This window comes from Suricata suricatta, chromosome 6 (genome assembly GCF_006229205.1).
Source record: "Suricata suricatta isolate VVHF042 chromosome 6, meerkat_22Aug2017_6uvM2_HiC, whole genome shotgun sequence".
NCBI classification, from domain to species: Eukaryota; Metazoa; Chordata; class Mammalia; order Carnivora; family Herpestidae; genus Suricata; species Suricata suricatta.
The window spans coordinates 22,868,432-22,881,506 of record NC_043705.1 but is presented as its reverse complement, the minus strand read 5'-3'; the positions used below and the strand labels follow the sequence as shown (position 1 = coordinate 22,881,506).

General features: G+C 36.9%; 1 protein-coding gene across 6 annotated transcripts in view; it reads left to right on the top strand.

Annotated features, from left to right (window-relative positions):
* RAPGEF6 (Rap guanine nucleotide exchange factor 6) overlaps nt 1-13,075 on the top strand; it is a 188,897-nt gene that overhangs the window by 141,617 nt on the left and 34,205 nt on the right. For all 6 annotated transcript variants that reach the window (XM_029941860.1, XM_029941857.1, XM_029941858.1 and 3 more), the window contains 2 exons: nt 4,958-5,198; nt 6,938-7,321. In XM_029941860.1, coding sequence (XP_029797720.1) covers nt 4,958-5,198; nt 6,938-7,321 — 625 coding nt within the window. The remainder of the gene's footprint in view (nt 1-4,957; nt 5,199-6,937; nt 7,322-13,075) is intronic.

The following is a 13,075-nucleotide window of genomic DNA, read 5'->3' as shown; positions in this document are numbered from 1 at the left end:
CCTAAAAGAATTCAGAGTGTGACCAAAGGATTGTGAAACTGGAATCCCCCCCCCCCCGAGTCTGCATATGAAACTTTTTGTTTAACCTCTTTTTCATTTAATAATATGAGCCTTTTATTTGATTTCTTTAATACTTAGAAAACTTTCAGAGTCAGCATTACAAGTCTTGAGTTATTTTAAGTAATTTTTTATTTTAAAGAAACAAAAATTTCAAAAAATCTAATGCAGAGAAAGGAAAGAATATAAGTCTCCATCCCCCAGAATTAACAATTGTTCATTTCTTCATATATCCTTCCAGAAATGTCAGTGCAAATAAAAATGTATTCACATTCTCTGCACCCCAAATGATACACTGTCCTTCTCTTCTACTTACCCATCTCACCTGGCAATATACCTTGAATACTTTTTTGCTTCAGAATGTGTTGTTCTACCACAGTTTTTCAAACAGCTGTTGGCATTTCATTTAACCACTCCCCTTTTGGTGGACATTTACAGTGTTGACTAAATCTCTTATATATCTTTACATTTATGTTTGCATTATTATTACATTTCAAATTTTTGTCAAAAGTTTTATGGAGCTTTGTCTTCTCTTTTGTTTTGTATATACACCTTAAAAATCATGTTTTGTTTCTTGCCCAGCAAAACTTAAAACATTTACTGTCTTGCCCTTTATAGAACAAGAGTGCCAATTCTTGATCTATGTTGTTATACAACTACCTTGTGTTTTCTTAGTGAAACTCTTCACTATGTAGATTGTCTGTTCATGACCTACCACTTATTCTCTCCAGTAAGAGCAGAAACTTTGTCCCATCTCATTTATTACTGTTTTTTCATCACTTGGAACACTGTTGACACATAACAGGCACTCCCTAAATATTTATTCAGCAGTTAGCATCTTAAAGTAGAATCAAGATGGAGCACATGGGTGGCTCAGTCACTTAAGGTTCCAACTTCACCTCTGGTCATGATCTTGCAGTTAGTGAGTTCAAGCCCCTTGTTGGGCCTGTGTTGACAGCTCAGAGCAGGGAGCCTGCTTCGGATTCTTTGTCTCTCTCTCTCTCTGCCCTGTATGCACATTCTCATCCTCCCTCCCTCTCCCTCTCCCTCTCGCACTGCCTTTACTTCCCTCTCCCTCCTCCTCTCTCTCTGTCTCTGTCAGAAACAAATAAATAAACATAAAAAAGTAAAGTAGAATCAAGAGGCAGCCTTTTGGTTTTGTTTTATTATCATCTTACCTAAAAAGGTCTCCCATGTTTACTGTAACATCAGGGTCAATACATGCTTCCCCTCAAGTATCTTATTTTTTATTATTGTTAGCATTCTAGAAATTTTTTCTTTGGGTTGGAAGGCCAGCTATTGGAGATTGCCTTTCTTGAAATTATTTATCTATTATGTAAATTTTTAAAAAATGAACTATATATTCTCAGACTAATAAATGCTGTTGTCCACCAAGAGTCTCTTTAACTACCTGTTTTCTTCTTTTGGGGCCATATTTTTATATGCGTTCTCGTTTTATGCTAAAATTTGAAATAATTGGATTATTTTTCTTGATTAAACTTTATTCTAACCTCATGTCTACCACTCATCTGATTGTTTAACATTGGAGTATCTGCTGTGTGTTAAATACTAGATTTGACATGTATAATGTCCCCTTGACAGCAAACATGTTGGTGAAGAATATGGATGTTTTTTATCTGTAAGAACTCTAAAAGAGAAAAAAGATTTGTCCTGACAATGATAGCACTACAAAGAAATGTCTTCCTCTAACATTTTTCCAAGTAACTTTCCACGTTGGCATTTATTACCTGGCCAGTTTATCAGGGTTTGGATAAAGGGCTGGCTGCCCTTTGGATAATCCTAACTTTTATGGATCTGTTCTAGAGGTACCCATTCATAATGCTAGGTCCCTTTTATGTGATGTGATTATGTCACAGTTTGGCCTTCACATGGGAAACAAATCATTTTAAGAGAGTATGGCTCTTTTTTTTTTTTTTTAACTGTTTAGCAAGATAAACAACTCTGAGTTTCTTCCCAGAAGGTGTTGATAGTATGTTGGAAACAAAAGATAGGAAAATGAAATGTGTGCAGATTCCCAGCTTGTCTTTGTGAATAAATTTCTCTGGAGAAATTAATAAAAGTGATCAGAGCATCTCCCCCTTCCTTCAAGGTTAGCCAGTCCTGCTGACTAAAAGCTCAGTCTCCAAAGACCTAGTAAGCTATTCCAATTCTAGAGCCTCAGACACCTATGGCCTACTTTTGTAAAGCAGATAGGAACAGTACAGGTAACAATAATAAGTTGATGGTTTTTTTTTTTTTAGAATTCAAGGGGATAATGAAAACCTTTTGTTCACTGTCTTTGTCTTAGCAACTGGAATTTCCATCTACTTGAAAATATTTTCTAGGCAAGGGTAGAGAAGCATCTCAATTTGGGTGGATCATAAAACAGCCTAACCTTAAGCCTTGTAGGTTTACAAACCTGATGTCAGCAACTGAAGGATTGTCTTATTGCAAAGAAATATGAACAAAATAAAATGCTTTTGGTGACTCATATTTGCATACAGCAAGAAAGGCAGTTTGTTGCATATGTCTTGTAAAAGAGACTTGACTGAACATATAAAGTTTTCTGCTTGCAACTTGACAGTGGACCCAGAACATTTAAGACTCCTTTTTCCTGGAATTATAGTCTCACATGTTCATTTGAATCTTCTGGCCAGGGGCGCCTGGGTGGCTCTGTTGATTAAGCGTCCGACTTCGGCTCAGGTCATGATCTTGTGGTTCATGGGTTCAAGCTCCACATCAGGCTCTGTGCTGACAGCTCAGAGCCTGGAGCCTACTTCAGATTCTGTGTCTCCCTCTCTCTCTGACCCTTCCCCACTCATGCTCTGTTTCTATCTCATTAATAAATAAATATAAAAAAATTTTTTTTAAATACATTTTTCTTAAAAAAAAAAAAAAAAGACAATTTTAGGGCACCTGCTTGGCTCAGTTGGTTAAGCAGTCGACTTTGGCTCATGTCATGATCTCACAGATTGTGAATTTGAGCCCCGCATCAGGCTCTGTGCTGACAAACTCCAGAACCTAGAGTCTGTTTCAGATTCTGTGTTTCTCTCTCTCTCTCTCTGCCCTTCCTACTCTCCCGCCGCCCCTCTCAAAAATAAACATGAGAAAAAAATAAAAATATTGTAACAATAATTTTAGGATCTTGAGAAATATTAACTTAATCTTCAGGTTATTTATATTTATTTGAAAGCAATACTTAGTAATATTAGGGGAAAATACAGCATGTGTTCCTGCTGTCAAATCACTTTTTACTCACACTGATTTATATTAACTATTAGGCCAGGGTCATCATATTGAACATTGTTCTGGAAGTTTGGGCCATTATTGTTTAACAAGAAAATAAAATAAGGTAGAATGGGAAGGATAGTATCCTTATTTATTTGTGCATATCATATGAACATTTATCTTGAGGGAGGATTTATCTACTGATAGCCAAAATCACAAAGGTAAGGGGCCTGTGTGGTTCAGTCGGTTGAGTATCTGACTCTTGATTTCAGTTCAGGTCATGATCCCAGGGTCATGGGATTGAGTCCAACGTTGGGCTCTGCACTGAGCGTGGCACCTGCTTTAGATTCTGTCTCTCCCTCTACTTGTTTCACACCCTTGTGCTCTCTCTCTCTCTCTCTCTTTCTCTCAGAAGTAAATTTAAAAATGAAAAATACCACAGAATTTGACTGAGACTTAACCATAGGAATATTTTAAAATTTGCTATGTTAAATAAACATAAAAACAGGAAAACATGTGCCACTTTATAGTAGACTAAGTGTTGTTATCTAGTATTAACATAAATTAAATAAGAAAAAAACATATAAGGAATACCAAGAAGTATTTTTAAAAAGAAGGAATACTTGAGCACCTGGGTGGCTCAGTCGGTTGGGTTTCTGACTTCGGCTCAGGTCATGATCTCACAGTTCATGGGTTCGAGCCCTGCATCGGGCTTTGTGCTGACAGCTCGGAGTCTGGAGCCTGCTTCCAATTCTGTGTGTCCCTCTCTCTCTGCCCCTCCCCTGCTCATGATCTATCTCTCTCTGTCTCAAAAATAAATAAATGTTAAAAAAAATTTTAAAAAGAAGGAATACTAAGATATAACTAAAATTGTTCTCTTTATATTCTAGGATGATAAAATATTATAACCTTTTTGGAGAGAACACTCTGGCAGCGTATTTCAAAAACCTTAAAAATAAGCATGTCTTCCTTTAATTCAGCAATTTTCTCTCTCCTTCTCCTCTCCTGTCCCCCCTCCCCCATCCTTTTAAGATTTTCTTTGAGGAAATAATCAGATTGCCTGCAAAAGCTTATGTATTAGGGAGGGGGGGGGTTCATCACAATGTCATTATAAAAGATATGCAACCTAAATGTCCGTCATTGAAGGTTTGAGTAATGTGAAAGTATAAAATACATATAATGGGGTTGCCTGGGTGGCTCAGTGAGTTAAAACACTTGACTTGTTTTTAGTTCAGGTCATGCTCTCTACTGTTCATGAGTTCAAGCCCTGCCTCAAGCTTTGCACTGATAGCACGGAGCCTGCTTGGGAATCTCTCTCTCTCTACCCACCTCTCTACCCTTCCCCTGGTCACACAGATATACACAATCAGTCTCTTTCTCTCAAAAATAAACAAACATTTTTTAAATAAATAAAATATATATTATAGAGTCCTGTGCCTCCATTAAGAACAGCTTATTTTTTGTATGTCTTTTTCTGTGAACATATATTAGTATTTTATCACCTGAAAAGGCAGATATATTCATTTTTCAATAAATGCAACAGTGATTTCTGTTAACCTCCTGGAATAGAAGTGTATGTATCACTGTTCAGAGGAAGCTTTTTGTTCTAAATTGCTCTTTGAAGAATTTAATTGTCTTGAAAATAACAAGGCACATTTTTGTTTTTATGTAGATATTCCTGATCAAGTTATACGAGTTTTCAAAGCAGATCAACAAAGTTGCTACATTATCATCAGTAAAGACACTACAGCTAAAGAAGTTGTTTGTCATGCTGTTCATGAATTTGGTTTGACTGGTGCGTCTGACACATATTCTCTCTGTGAAGTTTCTGTTACTCCTGAGGGTGTCATAAAACAGAGAAGACTTCCGGACCAGTTCTCCAAATTAGCTGATAGAATTCAGCTCAATGGAAGGTGAATGTACTTTAGATGTAACTGGAAGTTTTTATACTTCTTAATCCCCCCTTATCTAGATGTGTTTTTGAAGATCATGTATAAAAACAGACATTTTAAGTAGAAACATGTCTTAAGGTCACTGAATTCTCTCTAAAATTAAAGTAAGATTTCTCTTTTTTCAGCTTTTATTGTCTCCATAATTACATAAATGGAATCTCAGAGTGTTATTAACTCTCATAAGGACTACTTGAAAGTGAGAGGAGAGAGAGGACAATTTGCTTTTTGCCCTTCTACTGAGATAAAATCTTAGAACTACTGATGTAGTTCAATCTGTTTTCTAGAGAGGAAACCAAATGATACATAACTTTATATGTATTTTAGAATATATGTGTTAAATTATAAATTTGTTTTTAATAAGACTAACATATACTTGGGGCTAAAGAAGGCATAATTTTTACAGTTATTTTTCTGGGTAGTTTTCCTACTGTGAATATGCAGGAACATTATTAATTTTTTTTTTAAATGAGCTCTGAAAAGTATTTGATCTACTAGAAGATTGTTTCTGTAGTACATTTGTTCTTTATTCTGGTGGTTTTCTTTGAGAATATGTTTTTTTTAGTCACTCTAGATTCACATGTAGAGTAAAACCCTTAGAAACCTGACAGTCATGGCCCATCGTGGATGCCGTTTAGACAGTGGGTTGACTCTGTGTTGCCAGCGACACGTGGTGCTGAAGAGCGCAGACCAGAGTGCTCAGCAGTCTGGTCAATCCGAGCTTGGGCTGTGTGACCAGTTATTTAGTTTCTCTGCCTGAATTTTCTCATCAAAAAAATAGAGATAATAATAAATAGAAACTACCCCATAGGAATGTTACAAGAATTAATGAGTTAACCCACCCTATAATGTTTGGTATAATTTTATCAACTAGTGTAATGGGTCTCAACACGTTTGTAGTATTCTTTCAGGCATGTGATCAGTATAAAAGCAGCAGAAGAAGAGGTATAATTGCTGGACTGTAAAAAATAGATGAGCCCAAATTTAGGCTTGAATCAAGTTGCATATTAGAAAATAATAAAGAATTGTTGGTGCAATAAAAAGAAAAGTCTTTTTTTATGGCTGCTGATCAGTGCCATTTGCTAGAATGAGGTTTTGTATTTAACAAGGGAGACATCGTTAGTGTAAGGGTTCTCTCTTGTACAGGTTTTTATTCTTCTTTGCTCCTCTTGGGAATTCAGAAATGAAGAAGAAAATGAGTGTAGGAACAACGTCTCAGTATAGTTGTTTATTCATGCTGTCCATGAACAAAGACTTACATAGTACCTACTAATACACCATTGTTGACACATTGTATGAGTAGTTTCGTAAAATGATTAGGTTCATGGCATTATCCACATGATTTTTACTCTTTCAGGTCTTCTCATTATAATGTTAATTTTCTGGGGCACCTGAGTAGCTCAATAGGTTAAGTATCCAACTCTTGATTTCTGCTCACATCATGATCTCACGGTTCATGTATTTGAGCCCTGTGTTGGACCCTGTGTTGATGTAGCCTGCTTGGGATTCTCTGTCTCCCTCTGTCTTTCTCTCAAAAATAAATGAACACTTAAAATGTTAATTTTCCATTTCATCTATAAGTGAATAGCCTGCTAATGTTTTTGACAAAATGTTATTAACCATATAATCACATTTTGACAAGTGATATGAAAAGTCCTCTTATAAATGTAAAATCACTTATAAAAGCATTTTTTTCCTTTTAGATATTATTTAAAAAATAACATGGAAACAGAAACTTTATGTTCAGATGAAGATGCCCAAGAGCTAGTCAAGGAAAGTCAGCTGTCCATGCTGCAGCTCAGTACCATTGAGGTGGCCACTCAGCTGTCAATGAGGGACTTTGATTTGTTTCGTAATATTGAACCTACTGAATACATTGATGACCTTTTTAAGTTAGATTCCAAAACAGGAAATACTCACTTGAAAGAGTTTGAGGACATTGTTAACCAGGAGACATTCTGGGTTGCTTCAGAGATTTTAACTGAACCAAATCAGCTCAAACGAATGAAGATTATTAAACATTTTATTAAAATTGCACTTCATTGTCGAGAATGTAAGAACTTCAATTCCATGTTTGCAATAATAAGGTAAGTTTGTACAGATAGTTGTGTATAGTTTTGTTGTATTAGACATGAAGCTAATTTCTTGTGAATTAAGTGACTAGGAGAAGAAAAGTCCAATTAATAGGTTTTTAAAGTATTGTTAGAGTGAATATATTTTCCATTCTGGTCATAGTAACTTTTTTGCTTTTTGTTTCTTCCATCTTTCATTTAAACTTTTTTTTTTTTTTTTTTTGCTTAGTAAGGTTGATTGCCTTCCCATTTCTCTTCCTTTCTCTCCCTTTGATGAATTGTACGCTCTGTGGATGAATGCCCAACAGTTGGTCTTTATCATCAGAGTCCAGCACTGGGCATCTTTCAGTATCGTCCTCTGGGACTTGGCACTGAAAAGTCCTGGTGTGGTATCAGTACTCTAACCTAAAATTGCTATTTTGAAATGACAGCAACAACAGTAATAATGCAACTATTTGGTGAGCTCTAATTAATCAGGCACTGCTTGAGGTATCATTGGATATGTTGTCGTTCAAGCAAGGTAGGCCTTAGAATGAGAATTAGAAAAATTCACGGTTTACAAAACCCCAGAAAGTGTGGATGGTTTTCTGAGCTGGGCATCTTTTCCTCCCGACTCAGTAGGCTTGGCTTAGATTGGTAATTGATCTTCTGACCCTTCCCTATAGTATAGTGCTGATCAGTAGAGGGATTCCTCTTACAGGAAGTCTAATTTGTAAAGATGGAGGGTACTTGTAGTTTCGTGCATTTATGAGGCCACGTGCTTGTATATAGCAGCATAATTACACCTTAATCGCATCCACTTATGTTCCTCACAGAATTTAATTATGGCTTGTTCCTCCACTCACATGAGATAGAATCAGAATCTTTATAATCATAAATCTGTCATGGTAATAAGAAAGTCCTTTATGAAGTTAACCACTGGATGCACTTTAATTAGATATTTTAGGATGAATTTTAAGTTTGGGGGGGGGTGTTTTGTTTGTTTCTTTTTTTAGGAGGAGGATTGACTAGAGCTTAGCAGTGACCTTTAGAATCAGCTACACTTTGATCTGAGTCCTGCCTGTCTGGTGTAGTAGGAGTGTGTTAGTAGAAAATTGAAGACCATTTATTTTTTCTGTTTTGTTTTTTGTTTTTTCCATCTGTAAAATGCAGGACTCATACCTCCTACATCACAGTTTTTAATAGCTGAGTCTAAAACAAAGGAACAGAAATCCCATTGATAAACATTTGGAAGGCTAGAAATTAAAACTGTGTAGGAAACATAGAATCTGAGAATTACAGTTTTGGAGTAGTCTGGAAAAAAGTGACTTCAGTAGAGATCTCTGGTAAAAAGAGAGTGTAAAAGATAAATGGCTTAATTAAGAGCTATACTTAGTGACCATCCTGAGTGTTGGGATAAAGAAAAGAGTCCACCCAAGAGATAGAGGACGAATAAAAGAAATAACAGACCAGCACAGTTATGATCGTGTCATTAAAGCCAAGGAAAGAATGATTTGAGAGAAGGTGGGTATTTCGTTAAGAGGTTTGTTTTGTTTTAAAGAGTGTTTTATTATACACATTACATATTATCAGTAGTTCTTGAAAAATTAATTGCTTTGTATTCTCCTGTTTTATGTTTAAGTGCATCAGAGAAAATAAAGCGCATACTAACTTTCCAGCAGAGGTGCTGTAGGTGAATCAATCTGCTCTGCCTGCTGTTAGATACTATATTTATTTGAGTTCTTTTTCTTAGTCTTGCTAAAAGTTCGTCGAATTTATCATTTCAGAACAGTTCTTTGTTTCATTGCTCTCTTTTAATTTTTTGGCCTCTATTTGATTTATTTCTGCTCTGGTATTTGTTATTCTCTTCCTTTTTCTAAACTTGGGCTGAGTTTCTTCTTCTTCTAGTTCTTTGATGTGAAAAGTTAGAAAATATGTTGGAGATCTTTCTTACTATAGAAAGTTATCACTAACGTTCTGTATTGGAAATGGTTTTCGCAGCAGCAGGTTTTAATATGTTGTGTCTCCATTTTCCTTTGTTGAAACATATTTATTTCCCTTTTGACTTTTTTGACCCATTGGTTGTTCAAGGTTATGTTGTTTAATTTCTACCCTATGGTACATTTTCACATTTTCCTCTTGTCAATTCCTAGTTCCAGACCATTGTGGATGAAAAAAACACTTGGCATGATTTCAGTGTCTTTAAATTTGCTAAGACTTTCATGGTTTACTTGATAATCTCTCCTGGAGAATGTTCCATTCATGCTTGAGAAGAGTTTATAATGGTGAAAGGCCTGTCCAATGTATATCTGTTAGTTCCATTTGGCCAAAGGTGTGGTTCAATCCCATTTCTTTATTGATTTTCTGTCTAGGTAATTCATCCATTGCTGCAAGTGGGCTATCGAAGCCCCCTGCTAGTGTATTGCTGCTTGTTTCTCCTTCAAGTCTGTTACTGTTTGCTTAATATAGTTCGGTGCCCAAAGGTTGGGTGCATGTATATTTGCAACTTTTATGTTTTTTTGATGAGTTGACCCTTTATCATCATGTAATGACCTTGTCTCTTGTTACCATTTTTGACTTAAAGTCCTTTTTATCTGATACACATATAGCTACCCTGCTCTCGCTTGCATGGACTGTTGTTTCCATACTTTGACTTTCAGCTTATGTGTGCCCTTTAAGCTAAAGTGAGTCTTTTGTAGGCAGCATATAGTTGGGTCTTGCTTTTTTTTATTCATTCACCCATTTGGTAGGAGAATTTCAGTCCATTTACATTGAAAATAATTACTGATATGTAGGGACTTTTACTACTGCCCTTTTATTGTTTTCTTGTTGTTCCGTCGTTCCCTTGTTTTTGCTCTCTTGCTGTGTTCTTTTGTGAATTGATGATCTCCCGTGCTGATGTGTTGTGGTATCCTTTTGTCTTTCCAGGAGTCTGCTATAAGTATTTGCTTTGTGGTTCCCCTGAGACGTCCATGAAACATAACAATCTATTTCATGCTGATACTAACCAATCATATGCAAAACTATGCCCTTTTACTTGCCACCTTTTATGTTTTTAATGTCACAGTTTGCCTTCTTACACTGTGTATTGTTCACTCACAGATTATAGTAGGTGTTGGCATTTTGATGCTTACCTCCTGTAAGCTTTATACTCTAGTTACCAGCTGGTTAACACATCATCATACTACAGTGCTGAGTTATCTGAGTGTAACTGTGTGTTTACCTTTATCAGTATTTATAGTTTTATATGTTTTCTTGTTAATAAACTTAAGTTCTTCATTTTGAAGAATTCCTTTCAGGATTTCTGGTAAGGCAGAGCTCATGGGGCTACATTTCCTCAGCTTTGTTTTCTTGGGGAAGTACTTCATTTCTCTGGGCTAACTTTGCCAGACAGAGTATCCTTGATTGACAATTTTTTTCTTAAAGCATTTTGAGTATTTTATCACACTCTCTCCTTGTCTGTAAGTTTTTTGCTGAGATCTGACATCCTAACAGGTGCTCCTTTGAGGGTTATAGTCTCCTCCCTCCCCCGCCTTTTTTGTTGCCCTTAGAATTCTCTGTCTTTAATTTTTGCCAGTTTTATTACAATGAGTCTTGGGGAAAATTGTCTTGTATTGAAATAATGGGGTGATCTGTTAGCTTAATGACTTGCACATGCAGATCTCTTGCCCAGCTTGGAAAGTTCTCAGCCATATTTCTTTAAGCAGGCTTTCTGTCCCCTTCTCTCTTTCTTCCCCTTCTGGAAATCCAGTGATTTGGATATTGGGTTTTTGGTGGTACCATAGGTCGTGTAGGCTTCCTTTACTCTTTTTCATTCTTTTATCTTTTTTTTTTTCCACCTCAAACTAGGTTTCAACTATGCCATTTTATTTTGTTGTCTTCATTGAATCCTTCAGTTCCTGAATATCCATATGGTTCTTATAATTTCTCTACCTTTGTTGAATTTCTCATTTTGATCATTTATTATTTTCCTGCTTTCAGTGAATTCTTTCTGAATTGTCTTACAGCTCATTGAATTTCATTAAACCAGCTACTTAGAATTCTTTATCAGGTAGATTGTAGATCTTCATGTCTTTGGATTTGATTACTAGAGGATTAGTGTGAACTTTTGGTGATGTAATGTTTCCCTGAGTTTTTCAGGTTACTTGGAGTTTTGCATTGTTTGTTTTTGGGTTTTTTAAATTTTTATTTCTCATTCAAAGTAGCCATCACCTCCCAATTTCTACAAACAATCTTCGGGATAAAAAATACCTTTCATCAGTCTTGCTGTAAATTCCAAGGCTTCCTCAGACATTACATGGATACTGCTTCATGCTTCTTGCTCCCTCTTGTGGTAGAATTCTGAAGTTTAAGTATCTTCTCTTTATCCTCCAGTATACCATTAGCTGCTAATGGTCTCTCTTCCTTTTTCCTAAAGATGGTGCTACGGCTCAAGTTTGTGGTTTCTCCTTTCCCCACAGACTGTGGCCTGTTTTCTCTGTTCCTCCTTACCAGAGCTTATCCTCAGGACCTAGGACAGCAAGTCAGCAGCAGAGTGGAAGGGAGATGTGAGGGTATGAGTTGGGTGTATGGTGCAGTGCCAGTGCCAGTGGGTCAGTTGGGAACATCTGATGGTGAGATGGGTCTGCTTCCTGGTGTAGTCCAGAAGCAGTCAGCAGGACCTGCGCTCCTTTGAAGTCCTCGGGGGAGGGGGTGGCTGCGTATCTCATTCAGCTGAGCGTCCAACCCAGGCTCAGGTCATGATCTCCCAGTTGAGGAATCCAGACCTCTCATCGGGCTCTGAGCTGACAGTGCAGAGCCTGGAACCTGCTTCGGATTCTGTCTGCCTTTCTGTCTGTCTGTCTCTCTCTGCCTATCTCCCACTTGCATTCTTTCTCTGTATCTCTCAAAATTAAGTGAACATTAAAAAAATTTTTTTAAAGTTCTTCAGGAATCTTAAATGCCGCTCTCCAGATCTGCTCCCTTTCCTTAGTCATGGAGCTTCCACTTTGATGAATGTTCTGGGTCTGGATGTTTTAAGAGTGAAATGAACATCTTTGACAGCATCCTACACAGTTATGGAAACTAGGCATGTATTCACCAGCTGTCCTTCTCTTCTGTGGGAGATATCACCAGCTCTCTAGTTTAGCTTTCAACTCTGCTGCCTTGGAGAAGTGATGCCAGAAAAATCAAACTCTTCTCTTTACCTCCTTGAGTGTATCCAAACCTTTTTGGTTTTTTATTTTGTTTTACTCCAGCCAAGTGCTGGAACTTCTCTTCTGGAAACCTGGACTTCCACAAAGGTTTTCTCTTCTTAGGTGACTGACTTCTTGTTCCGCAGGCACTCCCAGACCACAGCCAAGAGGGGCACGAACCATAATCGCCTGTAGGTTCTACAACCAGTACTGAAGACTGTCTGTCTCTTACCAGTACACTTGTAGGCAAGGCTTTCCTGAGGCCCCTTGGCCAGTGATGTTGAGTACCACAGAGGCAGTGCTTTTGTTTGGTTAGAGAGATAAAACAAGGGATATCTTACACTGTCACGATGCAGACATCACTGTGCATTCAAATTTTGGTTGAAGTTTGTTTTCTAGTCATTTTATGAAGAAGGTTTTGTAGAAATTCTATTTGCTGAGTATATCAAAGTGTCTGTTGTCTTTGAGCGTCCATTTTAAAGTTTGACTTTAAAATTCTTGTCTAACCTGTTACTTCTTGGTAACATTATAGACAGTAGCTCCATAACTAGCATTTTATGTAGTTGTTCAATCTCTGAGATTTCTCCCTGTGTTCTGTCCTTGTATCTGACGTTAT